The sequence below is a fragment of the Carlito syrichta genome, unplaced genomic scaffold, assembly GCF_000164805.1.
Source record: "Carlito syrichta isolate Samal-C Ts95f unplaced genomic scaffold, Tarsius_syrichta-2.0.1 Scaffold310050, whole genome shotgun sequence".
Taxonomy (NCBI): Eukaryota; Metazoa; Chordata; class Mammalia; order Primates; family Tarsiidae; genus Carlito; species Carlito syrichta.
In genome coordinates, this window is record NW_007254146.1 from 1,101,915 (window position 1) to 1,119,276 (window position 17,362).

The window sequence follows — 17,362 nt, forward strand, 5'->3', positions numbered from 1 at the left end:
GCCATTGGACTGGCTATCTAAAAAGGGAGGAGCCACTCAGGTTCACTGGGAACATTGCCATATCAGAGTGAGCCCTTCTTACCTCTGAGATATTGATCCGGCCTTCCTGGAAGGAGCAAGTGGTGGGGTCATGAGTGCAGAGGTTGCGGTACTTGCACCAGTGGCAGCGGAAGGCGCTGTTGACACAGGACAGGCACCTACAAAGAGGGATATGGTAAGAGGCAAAGAGAAGGAAGCAGTAGAGGGAAGGTAAGGGCAGGCTAGCCAGCCATGTGCCATGATAGAAGTCTGTTATCCTGTGTTTAAATCCTAATCTCAGTTTCAGGAGGGCAGACTGGTGGGTTATCCTCTAGCACTGAGAACTGTGAATTTTCCATCCAAGATATTCATGGGACCAGAAAATTGGAAAGAAAATGAGACCAGAGGATAATGTAACTTACAAAGCAGTGGTGTTTCCGTACCAGTTCATGAGAGCTGATTATTTATATTTTTAGGAATTTTGCAAGCTGCTGGACATCATGTTTGGAGCTTGAAATCGGCCATGGCAGAAATATTTGCACCACAGAAATTGGCAATGCTGCCAACTAGGTTTTTCCCTTGATTGCTGGTAGTTAAACACTTACTGATAAACCACTGCTTCTAGGACAGAATAGCTGACAGAGCACAGGAATAGAAATTGGGCAGGTTTGATTCTAGTCTTGCCTCTGCTACCGCCACTGAGTTCATCCTGAGAAAGTCACCTCACCCTCTGAATTGGAGTTTCTTTATCTGTCTGTAATAAAACATTCCTCTCTATGTCACAGAGCTATTTGGTGTCATACGAGATAATGTATACAAAATGGTTTTGAAAAGTGCAATGCTAAATGTAAGTATTATTTTCAAGTGCTTAAATTACCTGTTATTTCAAACTCTTAAATAACATTTGAGTGTTAACGATTGGTTCATATCACCTGTGTTATTGGTCTTGGGGAGTTAACAGTATGAAATGGCAACTTTGTCTCACTCCCCAAGTATTCCAGCCATGGAACAATAGGATATGTGTGTGACACAACACAGACCTTTCTTGTCAGGGTGAGCACTTTCTTTCGGTTTCACTGGGAGATTGTGTATGTTATTTTGGCTGTGTGTGATCAGAGCATTATAATGGAAATAGATTTTGTAGGTTGGGTTGCTGTTCCTCCTCCTTGCCAGCTTCCCTACTCTATCTAGTCTTCCACAACTAGACCATCCAATCTGAAATGGACAGGACCAAGTCTGCAGACTGGCGCCACCTGGTGGGGCTCTGATTATATTTGGGCAATTGGGGCTCAATCCAGGGGCCACTGGCTAACAGGCCACCGTGTATTAGGTGTGTTGGCCCATCTACACTGCATCCTTCCTTGCAGATCATTTTTAACCCCTTCTTTGCATATGCCCAGTTATTTAGTTTCTGAACTTAGGCCACTGCTATTTCATGTACTCTTATATGGACTGCTTCTTGCAAGACCTAAAGACAATGGTACTGGCACTCTAGTCAGACAGACACTTCCACTGGCGAATATGTAGCATTTATCCTCTGTAGGCCTCAGTTTATCATATTAAAAGGAAGGGACTGAACTTGATTCTGTGACTTTTAAATATGAATGTCAAAAGTAGAGATGGTAAGATAGATAGATAGTGTTTGACAATAAAATGGAATCTTGGCTGTCAAGGAGACCTGCTTTTTTTCTGCTAAAACTTGCTGCCTGTGACAGCATCTCTGTTGCCATAGCAATGTGTCTTAGAAAGTGGTGACATCATACTTGGTTGCCATGGAGATGAGGGTGCTCTCACAGACCATGGATTCCATTACCACCTTTTCTTTTGAGAAAGCCGTGAGAGGTCCTCTCTTCAAGGTGCTTACAGTTCCCAAAGTAGGGTTAACTGGGATTGGGATGTAGTGGTTAATGGGCTATTTTGTCTATTTCAGCTTCAGTCACTATCTGCCCTTCCCTAGTTCCTACCAGGTCATTTTAACCACTTGTTCTATCTCAGTACATCTATTGACTTTTCCCAAGGGTCCTCGTATATGTCTCCTTCCTTGACTAACTATAGAGACCCTAGAACTCCAGAAGATTTTTCTAATCATGAAAATCAAGATTAGAAAAATGGACACTAAGGAGGATTAGCTCATTTGTCTCTTTTAATGTCTAAACATTCCTTTAGGGTTTAATCTACAAACAAATCCTCTTCCCACCTTGATTGCTAAACCCATTGTGCCCACAGCTTGGAACATATAGTCTTGATGCCCATGGCATTCTGCCTATGATATAGATCTCAAGTGATCCCTGTCCTGGGCAATGGGAAGGATGGGGTCATAGAATATTTCCAATTACTACTCCTTTTGGCATAGAGCTGTTACTTGACCTCTCTCCTTGGTGGCTGTCCATTTATTGGTCCTAGGACCCTTATGCGGCCCTATTATAAACACCTATGCTTCCTTCTTTGTAAACCAAATGGGACATGAGCTCCAGCTTTTGTGGAATGGGTCTCAGATTCTCTGCCAGTGAGGATCAGCAGAAACTAAATAAGGATCTCTTTCTCCTCCATCCCTGACTTCGCTTTTTCCTTGTGAAATGCACCCAGCTTCCTGCACAGTTGTGGGATCTTATAGCTTGTAAGCGCTAATTGGCAGGTGTTCAGAAGCTGGAGATGGCTGATGAGGTCAGCTGAGCTGAACTCAAGCGTCTCTGGAGGTTGGTGGTGGCTTGGTCTGTCTGGTTTCCCCTTCTCTATGCAAATTGAGGATGAGTTTGAAAAATGGTACTGTTTAAGTCTCCATTTCTCCTTTCTCACTCAGGTCCTTTTATTGTGTGCTGAGAGAGGATACTTTCTCCATCCACTGCTCCTCCCCTGTAGGTAACTGTGCACAGATGACTATCTTAGCGTCCCGCTTCACTTGGTTATGGGTGGCAAGTTAAAACTCCACTTACTGTCAATCTTTACCTTCAAAGCCACCACCAACTGGTATTAACTGGAGAATTTTTCTTATGGTTCCTGTGCCATGCATGACCTTCTTTTTACTGTCTTGGCTTGAGAGTTGGGGTAGGGTGTGTTGGGGCATGGGGGCTAAGGAAGACTGAATGAGATCAGAGGCTGTAGAGAGTGAATGCATTCAGTTTCATATAGTAACATCTGTGCACCGAATACTCTGTCCAAACAGTGTACCAGGCACTCACCATAGGGAGACTATAAGGTGACTATAACATGATTCCTGTCCTAAAGGAGCTTAGAATTGAAGAACACCCTCCCCACACACACCCACATTCAGATCCAGAACAGGACTTCTAATAAGTGCTTACAATTGGTGGGCACTGCAGTTATAAAACTTGAACTCGGTGCTGACAAATATCTTCCCTGTCTCCTTGGATCTCAGTTGCAGTTCAAGCCCAAACCAGTCTGAAAAAAAAAATATATTGGGGTGGGTGACAACCTGGAGACTCAGTGGACAGCCTGGAGGTAAAGGGTAGATGAAGAAACTATGCTAGGGCTCTGTTGGGGTGCAGTTGGCAATGGAATCTGACTGAACCATCTCTTCTGCTCCCAAGAGAATTTCTTTGGCTGAATACCAGCCCATCCCTCAAACCCAGATATCCCCGACTCATAGGAAGAAAGGGATAGATCCCATGGGGGCCCTTTCCTTGGTCATCCATGTTCAATTATTGAAAGAATTTCAGAATTTCAGACATATTAGTCCAAAGCCCCTAGTTTTGTGGAGAAAACCCACTGAAAACCACTGATGGAAGCCACTCCCATTCCTAGAAGGACTGGGCAATCTGGAAAGACTGTGTACTGTGCAGCCTTAACCCGAAGGACAACAAGGATTTTCCTTCTCCTAAAATTTACTTTGGAGCCGGGCTTGGTGGCTCAGCCTGTAATCCCAGCGCTTTGGGAGGCTGAGGTGAGTGGATTGCCTGAGCCCGCGGGTTCAAGACCCGCCTGGGCAACTTGGCAAGACCTCATCTCTACAATAAGAGTTCCAGCTACTTGGAAAACTGAGGTGGAAGGATCGCCTGAGCCCAGCAGGTCGAGACTGTGGTGGCCGGGAGTGTGCCACTGCACTGCAGTCTGGGCGATGGAGTGAGACTCCAACTCAAAATAAAATAAAATAAAATTTACTTTGGGGTATGACAGTGTGTTTTCAAATGCAAACAAGTTGCATTACCCAATTTTAGTATCTGGTATAAGAACACTGGATCAGGCAACTTCTGTGGCTGGTGAATCTCTCATTCCTACCAGAGTAGAGCAGCCCCTCACACACGACTCTTTCTGCAGATACTTCTTACCTTGATCCAGAGGGATGACAGGAACATCCTTGGGCCCAGGAGAGATGCAGATGACCTGGCTCCCAGACACCTGCCCCTCTACCTCTGTTAGGTTCCCAAAGGCACAGGCGATGCCCGCAGACAGATCAGGAGCATCACTCACAACCAGGCTGAGCTGCGGGAGGAGCAAAGAGGCCCAGAAACAAAGAGATGATGACACAGGAAGAGCTCAGGAGAAATCTGGGCTTTGGGCCTGGCTCTGCCATCATGACCTACTTGCCCACTGATCTCCCCTGACCTCATCTATAAAAGAAGGATGTTGATCTGGATAGTCTTTCAGCTTTGACACTGAACAATTACAGTAAGTAATTGTTCAATGGTGTGCAGGGTCAATGGTCTTTATTGATATTATTATGCATTGACTTTTCTACTTTGTATGGCATCAGAATGCAATGAGTTGGGGGAAGTGGGGGCACTGAAGGGAAAGGTACTAAAGTCTATCTCAGTCTCTGCTCATTTTGAAGAAAATTAATTGCAAAGCACTCTGCAAACTTGAAACTGAGTCATGAGCTGAGCCCTTCACAAACAAGGCCTTGTCATTGGCGCATAGGAGCAAATCTCCCCAATCTGGAGGCTTAGTAGGAGCTCACTAGGTTGGTGGGAGATAGCTAGCTCTTACCCATGGGTCCCAATCATCTAGGCCAGTGGTTTCCAGCTTTTTTGAATTTGAAGACCCTCCTCTTAATGGTAAAAATATCAGACTCTCAGAAGAATCTGTTGATTGAGAAAATATTTCATGACAAAATGCTGCTCTAAATCTACTGCACTTTTAAATGAGTGTGTACTCAATTACCACAAACAGTATCGAAGTGGTATAAATAATTAAGACATGCGACTGGCTTCCTTGGCCCATGAGGAGTACCCACAGGGCTCATGGCGATAAGATCCCTGTAAACTCCAAGTTGAGGATCGGGATGTAGTAGGTTTCCCTTTGTCTTCTGACCAACATCCAAAGCTATTTATTTGCAGTGCATTTCTCAGTCCCAGTGGACATCACCTAGCCTTTCCATACATTTGTTTGTTGCCAAAGCTCTGTCCCAGTTTTGTCTTCATGGGGCCAAGAGACTTAGGTGCAAACTCCCCTGTTTTTTCCCTCAGCTCCACTGGAGCCAAAACCTCCTGGTGGGGATGAATGAATCAAAGTCTTGGAAGGTTCATTAGCTAATTAACATTCGCAAATGCTCATAAAACCATCAGAATGAAATAATATTCAGAGCCTGAGGACATGAAATATTTTGAGTTGTACCTTAACAGGTAGTTAAGAACTATTTTATTCTCTTTAAGCACACACTGACTTCAAATTGAGTTTCAGTCTTTCGCTGGCTCTTATTCTCTCTCTCTCTCTCTCTCTCTCTCTCTCTCACACACACACACACACACACACACACACACACACACACACAAAGGTAACTCACAGATTTCTGTGAGAGAGTGTAGCAAGTGGAGAATTGTACATACAGCAGATACTGAAGAATGTATCATTTGGTATTGGATTGCATTATGTTGTAGATGTTTGTTACTAAATGCAAAATCTAGATTTACAAAACAGATCAATGGGTAATGAATTTGCAGGTAGCCTGGAGAATGGTTGTGCCCTGTACAATAGGCATTGCCATAGGTTTGCGATAAAGTTTCCTTAGAGCATTTAAAGCCCGATCAATTTACAGATACTTGTGCAAGTGTTCAAGGAGCATCCCCACACAGGTGCATGCTGTGTTCCCTTTCACCTTCCCCCAGACGAGTTACTTACCAACCGGCTGTGCTCAGACACTGAGATGCTGCTGGGATGCACTGCGAGGCTCATGCACTGGCTGATGCTGGCTGCAAATCGATTAGGTTCCCAGGCCCGTTGGCACTTGTCCCGGCGGGAGCACCTGCCACAAACACAGATTCACAAGAGGTCAGGCCTCTGGGACCCATCTGTTTGGCCCCTTTGTCCCCTGGGCAGGAAGGGAAATTTGCTGTCCTGAGGCCTGTGCTGTCTTCTCATGACGACTTTCACGGTACTCCAGAAGACTTAGGTGACTCCCAGAGGTTCTCTATTGCTGCTAAGGACAGACTAAGAGGAAGGAGGATAAATCCACAACATGAGAGATGCAGTTTAGAAATAAAGAATAACTGGACAGCACTGTGGGATGCTGAGATGAGCAAGTGAGGGCAGTTTGGGGGACTTGAGAAGCAGCACTGCAACAGGCTAAGCATATGAACTTTGGGGCCAGGATGCCTGAGTTCTAACCCAGGTCTCTTACCTGCTAGCTGTGCCCCCGTGGGCAAGCTATTTAATCTATTTCTGCCTCAGTTTTCCTCAGCTGTAGATAAAGATGATGTATCTACTTCATAGGGTTTAGTATAAGAATGAAAGGAATTACTGTTTAGAATATGGCCTGGCACATAGTAGGTGCCATGTCTGTGTTAGCCCTTATAATATTAATATAAATGATGCTGGCAATGATTAATATCCTTAGCCTCCCTAGAAGAGTTTAAAAAATAGGAGAGGGTCTTAGCTGTATGGGACAGTGTGCATGTGATCTTGTGACTGGATTAATGGCTCTTTGAAGGCAGTGGCCATGTTTTATTCATTGGGATATTCTACCTGTCACATGGTTTATTTTAAATAAATGTTTGTGTCGTGAAATAATGCCTTGAGACAGAGAGACAACCAAGAAACCGCAGCCAGGGCTGCCTCTGTCAGAAAGCTTGTGTGGCTGTTTCTCCCTACATCTTCATCTCTGGCTCTAGGCTCCTCTGCCCACAGTGGCAGGTGGATAGGTGACAGCAGCACTCAAGAGCTTCGTTGTTACTGCCTGCCTTGCCACCTGGAAACACGCTCCAGGGCTGGTGCCTCTCCAAACCAAATAGCCATCCATCCGGGCACTACAAGATTCTACAATCAAGCAGTGATTCGTACCCTAACTTCCCCCCCAAACTCCTCCCCCTCTTCCTTTCCAGGCACATAATGGATCTAAATATGAATGCTGTCAAAGAAAAGAATTATTGAGGTTTAAGTGAATCCTTAAGATAGCTCTAAAGTGAGCTCTTGACTGGAGCCTTTATCTCATTGACTCACTGAAATGGCTCTTTTTTATCATACTATTTATGGCAACAGCCCTAACAGAGATAAATAGCCTGGGAGACAATAACACACTTGCAAGAGCAAGGCATACAGAAGAGACAGGAAGGTTTCAAATCCCTCCCCAGACCAGACCCAGAGGCTTCAGCAATCCTCCTCATCCCTCATGAAAGAGGCCGGAACCTGGGAGTTAGAGGTTGCTCCATCTCCTCATTCCCCTGTTACCCAGGCAGGCAAGGCAGGTGGGAGGCCATTGCAGGGGAATCTGGTGAAAATGAGAGTCACCAGAGGTGGAGAAACCTCAGGTTATAAAGAGCAAAAATCTTGTTCCCCAGGGACTCTTGACAAGCAGAGTAGCCGGGAGAGGAGTGCCCTGGTAGGTAGGTAGGTAGGTTTCTCTGACATGGGTAAGAAGTTCAGGGTTCAGAGGAAATCTGGGACTTTCCTGATATGGCTCAGTCATTCTAGCAGCCACAACCAACCTAGACTAGGGGGATAACAGGGGTGGTTGGGAGCAGCTGGGAGACTTGGGCACCGCTGATAGCACAAGTTAGGGAAAGCAAATATTCTCACTGCTGAACAAATAATAATCCCTGGTCTATAATATTGAGTGTTCTACATGGAGCAATGCCCCAGGCACTAAAGCTGGGAAGGCAGAGTGGGGAAGAGTGGGGAGTAGATGGTGCCATAGAACATGATTGCTGCAGAGAGAGAGGGCAAGGAGTTCAGGGCTCCTTGCACAGAGCTGGTGGTGAGCTGTCAGGTTCTTTAGAGGAATTCTTTTGAGGGGAGGGCCTGCAGCCTCACTGGAGGGGACCCAAATTTACCCCCTTTGCCATTTCTGGGGTACAATGTGGGTGGCATCAGAGTCTCTACTGCTTGTCTGACCTAAATAGAAACTCACTGTTCAGGTTTTGCTAAGAGCATTTTTGCAAAACTTTCTGAGGAGTTTCTTACCTCCAAAACACAAGCAGGAAACCCAGTACTCGTGGGCTCAAATCCAGTCCAGATTTTGCATCTGTGAGGCACAAGCCTCTCTCCCTCCCTCCAGAGCCCTCTCAACACCTGCTGCAGAGGCTGGAAGCCAAGAGCTATTGTGCAGGACCCTGAACTCTGGCCCTCTGCCTCCGCCTCCACCCCAAACCCAGCACATTTCATGGAGATGCTTTGCTGGCTGGCACAGAGCCATGGAGTCTCCAACTCCATTGGGCAACAGAATTCCTAGCCAGCTCCTGTCTTTCGGGGTTTTTACCCTTTCTCTCCCTCTGGGGCACTTGGAATTAGGATAAGGCCAGTTGGAGTGAGATGCAGACTTGGAGTCATGAAATAATGAGACCAGAAGGGTCCTCCCAAGGGTGCAGGGTCCATAATTATTTTGATTTGTGTAGCCTTTTCTGGGCTTCCTTATTTCCAAAGCATTTATTATTTCATTTAGACTTCACAATTCACCTGTGAAAGAGGCATTTTCCCTAAATAGCAATGGGGAACCAGAGGCCTGGAGTTGTCAGTGGACCACCCAGGGTCACATAGCAGCTAGCTGAAGTCTAAACCTCCAACACCAGTGCACCTCTGTCTGCATGCTTTTGACTGGAGCACCTATTTCAGGCAACACTGAGGGGGTTTAGTGGAACATTTCTGACTCTACAGCTTCCCCTGTGAATTGTCTCAAAGATACACGGGTATAGGCATGTAGCTTCAGAGCAGCTGGGAGGGTATTATTTGGAAGTAAAAGGAAACAAGAGAAGTGAAAACACTGCACTTTTAAGAAGGCCCACTCATGTCCTCTCTGCTTCTTCCTGCTCTCAACACTGGAGCCATGATTAGAATGACTACTCCATAGGGGGCTATTCCTCTCTCTCTGCAAACTGCTGTCATGTCCCATCATCCCAGGAAAGCTTCCGGTCTTCTGCATGTCCGGTCCTTTTCCAGAACATTCAAAACTTACATGTTGTGCAGGGCACACCAGCCGCAGTGAGGGTCCCCTGAGCTCAGGCACTCTCCACAAGTCGTGTACTGTTCACATGACTCCACGGGAACCCTGGTGACCTGGCAGAGAAAGGAAAGAGAGCACAGAGAGGTCAGATTATGACAACTAGCAGATGTGTGTCAAAGGAACCTACACCTACCTGCATTGTCACCTGCCCTAAAGGGATGACACTGGGGGATTAATTGGTGGCCTTCATGTGCTCAGTTCTTTGCCTGTATAAAGCAGGTATGGCTAAGGAGAATGTGTTTCTGAGAGGCAGACCCAAGACTTCTTGATCAGAGGTGGAAGCAAATCTACCGCTCTATTTCTGCCCGCCACTAACGTCCTCCTGAGAGCAGGGCAAGCCTTGTGGTAAGTGCTGAAAATGGTTAACTCTGTTGAAAGGCTATTGAGTGACACAAACTCATCTCTGAAGAGCTTTCAGCTGGGCTTGGGTTGAGACATCCTGCCTGTACAAACACATTTACAAAGGGAGAGGAGAAACTTTTCCCATCAAATAATATTCATAGTATGGTACAGGCTCTTTACAGCCAACCAAATATACCACCTGGATCCAATTATCCCATTCTCTGATGTCTGCATTCAGTTTCTCTAGTAAATCTCCCAATCCTTTGAAAAGTCGGGCTAAATGGGAACATCCACAGAAAAGAGTTGTCTGGATGATTCTGTCTTGCCTGGAAAGTGGGAATTTGCAAATCAAGAACCTGCCCCCGCCAGAGAGTGCAGCCCGTGCCACCTCCTCCAGACTTTCTGGTGGGACCCTGCAGGGACTTGAGCTGGGCCTGTTTAGATATTACTCACCCTGACTTGAACAGCAGGTATGACAATAAAGGCCAGGCAAGGGGGTTGGAGGATTGAAGTGCTCCATTTGCTATGTCTTAGGTATCTGTCACTGGCTGGGGCAGGAGGCTGCTGGGCTGCAAAAACATTTGCTGGGCTGGGAATGGGTTCTCATTCGTTAGGGCATGGAGGTCCCCCACATACCAGATGTGTGAGCTCAAGTGCTAACAACCTGTGGTCCCAAAGCACAGTGTTCTGCCTCTGGCAGAGGGACAAAGGATATGATGGAGACACCTTCACAGTGTCCTCCTGAGAGGTTCGGGATGGATCCTCCACACTGTTCACTCAGCAAATTTATCAGATCTCAATCCTGCAGAGACTCTAGTGCTGAGCAGTGGAGAAATAATAGCAAGCAGCACACACATTCTGCCCTCGCAGAGCCCCTCAGTCCAGTGGGAATTGGTAATTACAAACCTAGAGTTGCTCTACATTGTGCTGAGTTTTTGTTGCATGGGATTGGCACCAGCGCTGAGAGTTTTGGGAGCTTAGAGGAGAGGCAGCCAGTACAACCTGTCAGAAGGAAGGAGCCAGAAAAGGAAGGGTAAGTCATGAAGGGTAAAAGGGGGCTAGATGTGGAGACCTGGAAAGACATGCCCAGCTGAGGGATTATTATGAGCAAAAGTCATCATGGGAGCTGGGCGTGGTGAGTGTCTGTAGTCAGTTACTCAGAAGGCTGAGGCAGGAGACTTGCTTGAGCCCAGGGATTCAAGGCTGCAATGACCTATGATTGCAACACCGCACTCTAGACTGGGTGACAGAGCAAGACCCTATCTCGAAAAAATAAAAATAAAAATCATAGATAAGTTCAGTATAACTTGAGTGTGGGGTATATACTGGAGGGAGTGGGGAGAGGGATAAGCCTCCCTTTTCTTTGTTGGTTGCCCCCATCCATCATTATCATGTCATCACACTTAACATTCTATATAAAAGGCTTTTCTGTGAGTGACATGATCAGCTTTAAGCATCCCTAACATCTCTTTAATAATAAAACTATAAAGTGAAGGGAGATGAGTGTAAAATCTTGCAATCTGGCTTAAAAACTTGATACTGTAGGTGTAGGTTGGGGATAGTTGGTTTGAAATAGCTCAGATGTAATAGAATGGGGGGTTTGAATTGACTCAAGTCTGTTATGACCTGACAGGGTGAGATGATAACTAAAGGAGCTGATTTGATCAGAGGTTATGTAAATACACGTAATGTCAGGATCAAGAGAGAGACCGCCCCACACAAAGGAGTTTTGAGCGGAGGTCTCTGGGATTTGCCCTAAGAGGGGTACTGCTCAGCCAGAGAGCCTTCCCAGAGGATAGGAAGCCAGGATGTGGTAGGACCAGATGCGGTATCTGAGGCTCAGCTGATGAACCTGGGATGTTTATTTAGTTCAAAGAAGAGGAGTATCAAGGTAGTCATGGAGGCTATTTTCTAATGTCTGAAGGGCTATAGTATGACTGCACTAGGACCTATGGGTGGAACATTTCAGAAAAGCTTGACATAACAAAGTCAGGGTTGTCCAATAATCCACCAGCCTGACTTTCTGAAGGAACAACTATCACTGGCATGCAGAAGCAGAGTCAAGGTGACATTTGTCTGGGAGGCTGTAAAAGGGACTCTGCCCTCAGAGGAAGGCTGCATTAGTCCCTTCTCATTCTGATTTTCCAGGGTTTGATTTCCCATGGTTTACTTAGCTCCTTCCTGCAACTATGTATGATTTTTATCCTGTACAGCTTTACAGTTAAAAGATAACATCCAGGCATCACCACCACCAACTGATTTCACACCACCTTAGAGAGCAACCCTTGAACTCTGCCTCATGGCCTGCAATGCCTACAGAAGCATCTTTCAGACAGGTGCCTGCCGGAGACTTAGTGTGTCTCTCCCAGGCCTGGTGATTCTCAGTCCTCCAGGATACTGGGGATCCTAGCCACTTGGGGGCTTCCGCTGACCTCCTGCAACCCAACCCCCCGAGGCCTGAGAGAAGTGGTCCAGTGCCTAGCCTCCCTTTCTTGGGTTTCGGGCTCCTTGTGAGTGATGTCTGCATCTGGCTGGAAATTAAAACAACTGTCTGCATTGCATTCGGCCCGTCTGTCAAAACACAGCCCGGCTCTCAGCAGCTGGGAAAGGGGGCCCTGAATGGGAGCAGTGTCTCCAGCAACAAAGCCCACTTTCACGCCAAGTGCCACGGAGATAGTGAAACCCTGTTCTTCTCCAAACATGAAACCAATAGCACAACTATTTTTCCTGTTTCCTGGGCCCTCCTGGTGGGATTTTTTTTTTTTTTAATGCACTGAGTTGAAGAGCAAAGTGAAACAGGAAACTTGGGGGGGGGGGTGAGTTCTGAAACTTGAATTATTCTCTCCTTAAGATCCAATAGCCATGCACAAACCAGAGGAAAGAAATGTCACAGTGACTGTGAGGAGACCCTCAAAGTCACATGTTCCCAGGGGCCTTCTCTGTCACCTGTGTTCACATGCTTCTACATTCATTCATCAACCAATGTCCATTGATCATGTCCTCCATAGAGGCCAGTGCTGGCTACTTCAGGATAAAAACAGCAGCATTAAAACATAGCCAGCACCTCCAAGTTGTAAACAGACTAACAATAAAAACAAGAAAGTGATACATGTTCTAAGAGAGATATTCAAAGAGGTCTGAGAGAATTCAGAGCAGAAAGAAAATATGTTGGTGTCTGTGCTACCCGGTATGATAGCCACTAGTCCCCTGTGGCTACTGAGCATTTGAAATGTAGCTAGCCCGAATTAAGATGTATTGTAAGTATATAATACACACTGGATTTGAAGATTTAGTATGGAATAGAAAAAAGGAAAATATATTTATTATTATTATTTTTTAGAGGTAGGGTCTCACTTTGTCACCCAGGCTGAGAGAGGCACTATCCTGCAGGACAGTGAGTCACCAGGCCCGGGAGAGACACACTAAGTCTCCGGCAGGTACCTGTCTGAAAGATGCTTCTGTAGGCTTTGCAGGCCATGAGGCAGGGTTCAAGGGTTGCTCTCTAAGCACAATTGTAGCTCACTGCAGCCTTGAACTCCTTGGCTCAAGTGATCTTCCTGCCTCAGCTTCCTGAATGGCTGGGACTAGAGGCACACGACACCACACCCAGCAATTATTTTAAAGATATGGAGATCTCCCTATGTTGCCTAGGTTGGTCTTGAACTCCTGGCCTCAAAGGATCCTTCTGCCTTGGTCCACTAGAATTACAGGCATGAGCCACTGCACCCAGTCCATATTTCTTTTTTTTTTTTGAGTTGGAGTCTCAGTCTGTCACCCAGACTGGAGTGCAGTGGCCGCTCCCGGCCACCGCAGCCTCGACCTGCTGGGCTCTGGCGATCCTTCCGTCTCAGTCTTCCGAGTAGCCTGAATTACGTGCGCTACCATGCCCAGCTAATTTTTTGATTTATTGTAGAGATGAGGACTCGCCTGTCCAGGAGGGTCTCAAACTTGCAGGCTCAGGCAATTCACTCACCTCAGCCTCCCAAAGGCGTGGGATTACAGGTTGAGCCACCGAGCCCGGCTAATTTCTTTATTGACATGTTAAAAAGGTGAAATTTTGCATATATTGGGTTAAATAAAATTTACTGCTGATCTCACCTGTTTCTTCTTAATTTTTAAAATGTGGCTATTAGAAAAGTTGAACTTACATATATAGCTCTTGCTTGTGGCTTGGATATTATTTCTGTTTGACAGTGTTGCCCAAGATGAGGAGTACACAGTATGTGTCTGGGCCTTTAAAGATGAATGCTATTTACACACAGACAAGAGCATTCCAGGTGGAAAGAACCACATATGTACACACAGGAAAGCAAAGTTTCCTCAGACATCTTGCTTAAGGGCAAGGGAGTGATAATACAAATCTGAAAATGTGGGTTTTGGTGACCTTGGGAAGGATTGTGAAGACCACAGAGCTGGGACACATGGCATCTTGGAGGTTTCTAGCCTGTTATTTCTTGGCCAATAGAACATCCTCCAAGAGTTGGCCCTGTGGTTCTTAAGGTCCAATAGCTCTCAATGTATGGTCCTCGAACTAGTACTGTTGGCGTCACCTGTGAGAAGATTGGACATGAAAATATAGGGTTCCCTAAGTCAGAATTGCTGGGGATAGGGCTCAGGAAGTGGATGTTAACTCTCCAGTTGATTCTTACATATGATTAAGTTTGAGAACTGCTGATATAGATAACCTCAGCTCCCTGGGGAAGTCTTTAAATGTCAGGCCCCGGGGCCAGGAAGAAACAGGATAAAACTCTGCCTTAGGGCTATGGAAGAAATTAGAGTGAATTTGGGGGTATAGGGGAAGGCAACAGTGCTCTAGGGACTACTTTTTGCCCAAGGAGAAATTGATTCTAGTAGTTCTGAATTTCTGGAGTCCATAAATAATGAAGTTCAAGCCTCTGGAGTCAGGGGCCACTTTATGTGCACCCCCAGATGACAGTCAGATACTTGCTCAAGGGCTGGGTGGGTTGGGGGGGTGGGAAAAGCTCAAGGTTTCTTCTGGATAGTGTCCATGGCGTCAAGAGCCTTGTCAGAGCTGACTCAGAGTTTAATGGGACACTCTATGATGCTTTAATTAGTGTGTGTCTATTATGATTGCATTTTAATTATGCCCGAGGCTCCCTCACCCTGGGATCTGGGGGTGGCTGGGCTGGCAGGTGAGTGTGGCAATGAGAATGACACAATGGGAGGATGCCCTTCTCCTGTCCCTGCACCACCGCTTTCTCACCAGGACCCGTTGTGCTGCTTCGAACCAGATTCCACCCTCATGCTCAACATTCTTTCTGGCTTGATCTTATGGCTTGTAATTACGCCTCTAATGAATATAACTGTCCTATTAAGTCATTTACTTAAGAAATACTCTTAATTAAAGGTGACTCACACTGTGTTCTTGGCCCTCCTGACCCTGGGGCCCCGCGTCTCTGGTGCCTTCCTTGGCCTGATTCAGTGGGGTTGGAGATGTATGTGGGAAGAGCTCCGCAGAGGTATGCAGAGTGTGGTATGGTTTTTTTTTCTTCCCCATCACTTTCTGAATTTAGCATGTGGGGAGCCCAAGGGGTGTGAGGCCTAGTAGAGCCAGGCACATTATCCAATTATTAGTGGTTGTGAGAATAAGTCACTGACAGAAGCTGCTGGATCCAGCCTCTTTCCTGAAGGTCTTGAAGAACATGGCAGGCCTGCAGGATTTGGACCATCCAGGGTGAGGCCAGACAGGCCTCGAAGGTCCTGGTAGTTAGTCATTCTGGATAGAGGCCCTGGGCAGTTACTATCATCAGGGGCGGATGCATCACTCTGATAAAAGAGTTTCCAATGGTGGATGTAAGAACAAGCGTCTTTTGCTGAATGAACTTAGGGACAGAGAATCAATGCTATATCTCTGCTCCCCTTTGTGGACACCTGGGAGGAGCTACATGATTCTGAGCACCTGGAGGACCTCTTCTGGAGAAACATCTGAGCTGGAGGCAGGAAAACTCACCTGATTCTGACAGTGGATTGTGCCTGATCCCATTCAGTCCTTAAACACTGACTGAGTATGTATGCTGTGCTCAACTCTGTTAGACATCGGGACTACATTCTCTGCCCTCCTGGAGCCCATGGTTAGTTGAGAACAAAACCAAGGAAACAGATAATCTCAATATGGTGGGACAGATGCCATAAGAAGGGTAGAATCATGATGGGTGTGGCCCAGAGGACAGAGAGCAGCAGCTCGCCTTGGGGGGTTCTGGCACGAACACTCAGTGTTTAAGCCACCACAGGATACCTCTGCAACCATGCAAGAGAGAGACTGAGAGGGAGGGAAGGAACAAGAGAATGCTGTTCCCCTGGTTGGTGGGGCCCCTCCGAGATTGAACATTTAATCCTCCACTTCCCTGGAATCTGCTCTCCCCTCTGCCAGATGGTACACCTGTCTCCACACGTGTCCCCTGCTCCTGACACAAGGGAAGACACAGAGGCCTTCTCAGTGGCTGGGAGCCAGGTGGCAGGGGTGGGAGGTGGCACAGACACCTGGTTGGAACAGCAGTTGGCCTCATCAACAGCCTCCTGATCCCCAGAGTCTGGGGCAAAACACGCAGCATCTGAAGCTGATGAAGTGGACTTCCTGGGCTTCTCTCCTTTTCTTTGTACCTTCTCTCGGTGGTCTTTCCCTACCCATTCACTCCCTCACCCCTTCAAGTTTGTAGAGTCTCAGATCCACTTTCTCTTTTCCACAATCCAAGCCAATTCAAGAAAAGATACAGCAGTCACTTACACACACGGCTGATGGCAGATGGCAGAGAGGCCCCGCCAGGGCTGCTGTATGGACCGAGATCAATAACACAGTCACAGTAATACTGGTAGAGGGTTTTAGCATTTTCGAAATGCTTTCACACACATTATCTCATTTGATCTGCACAACTCCCCAGAGGGGAAGAGAGGACAGGTATTGTTATGTGCTGTGATTTCCATTTGATCCACCACAAAATTAAGGCCCCCAAAGGGCTGGCTTGACTCCTCTTTTTATAGGGAGTGCCAGCTGGAGAAGAGTCCTCAGTGGCCCATGATGGGACTGTTTGCTCTTCTCAGCAGTTCTTTTGAGGAATGAGGAGGGAGGCGTGGCTCCGGAGTCTGTTCCAAGGGAGACAGAGACAGAGGCTGGGGCCAGATGTGAGACAAGACTAGAGTGGGATTTATGAGGCTTGAAGCAACTGGAGGGTGGGCAAGGCATCTGCTTCTCTGTACCCCCATAGTTCTTGGTACCTAGTAACTGTTAACTGATGAAATGGATGAGTGACTGGAGTTTCTCTTCTTTGCAGGTGTGCACCAAATCTCATCAGCCCTTCCAGCAAATGGGTACAATCAACATGGAGAGGCTTATGGACTTTCTGCTTGGGAGCCTGGGATGCTTCCCTTGACACCTGATATGACCATCTGATTCAGAGTCCTCACAGGGAGAGAAATGTGGGCCAATAGATTCTCTCAGGCACAGAAGCCTAGGGGGAACCACTGGGGAAGGGCCAGGCTCCCCATCCCTCCTGACATGCCTATTACTATGTCCCTTTTGGCTCAACAAGTCTCGATGGAAAAATACCCACACTTCTCTCTGTCCTTCAGCAGGAAAGAGCTGATGTCTACTGGATG

General features: G+C 46.7%; 1 protein-coding gene across 1 annotated transcript in view; it reads right to left on the bottom strand.

Moving 5' to 3' along the window:
- The window catches only part of PLXNA2 (plexin A2), a 193,618-nt gene that overhangs the window by 71,685 nt on the left and 104,571 nt on the right, over nt 1-17,362 (bottom strand). The window contains exons 4-8 of the mRNA XM_008068310.2: nt 9,359-9,459; nt 6,094-6,217; nt 4,305-4,458; nt 3,321-3,417; nt 83-197 (exon numbers count right to left, since the gene is read on the bottom strand). Of these exons, the coding sequence (XP_008066501.2) occupies nt 83-197; nt 3,321-3,417; nt 4,305-4,458; nt 6,094-6,217; nt 9,359-9,459 (591 nt within the window). The remainder of the gene's footprint in view (nt 1-82; nt 198-3,320; nt 3,418-4,304; nt 4,459-6,093; nt 6,218-9,358; nt 9,460-17,362) is intronic.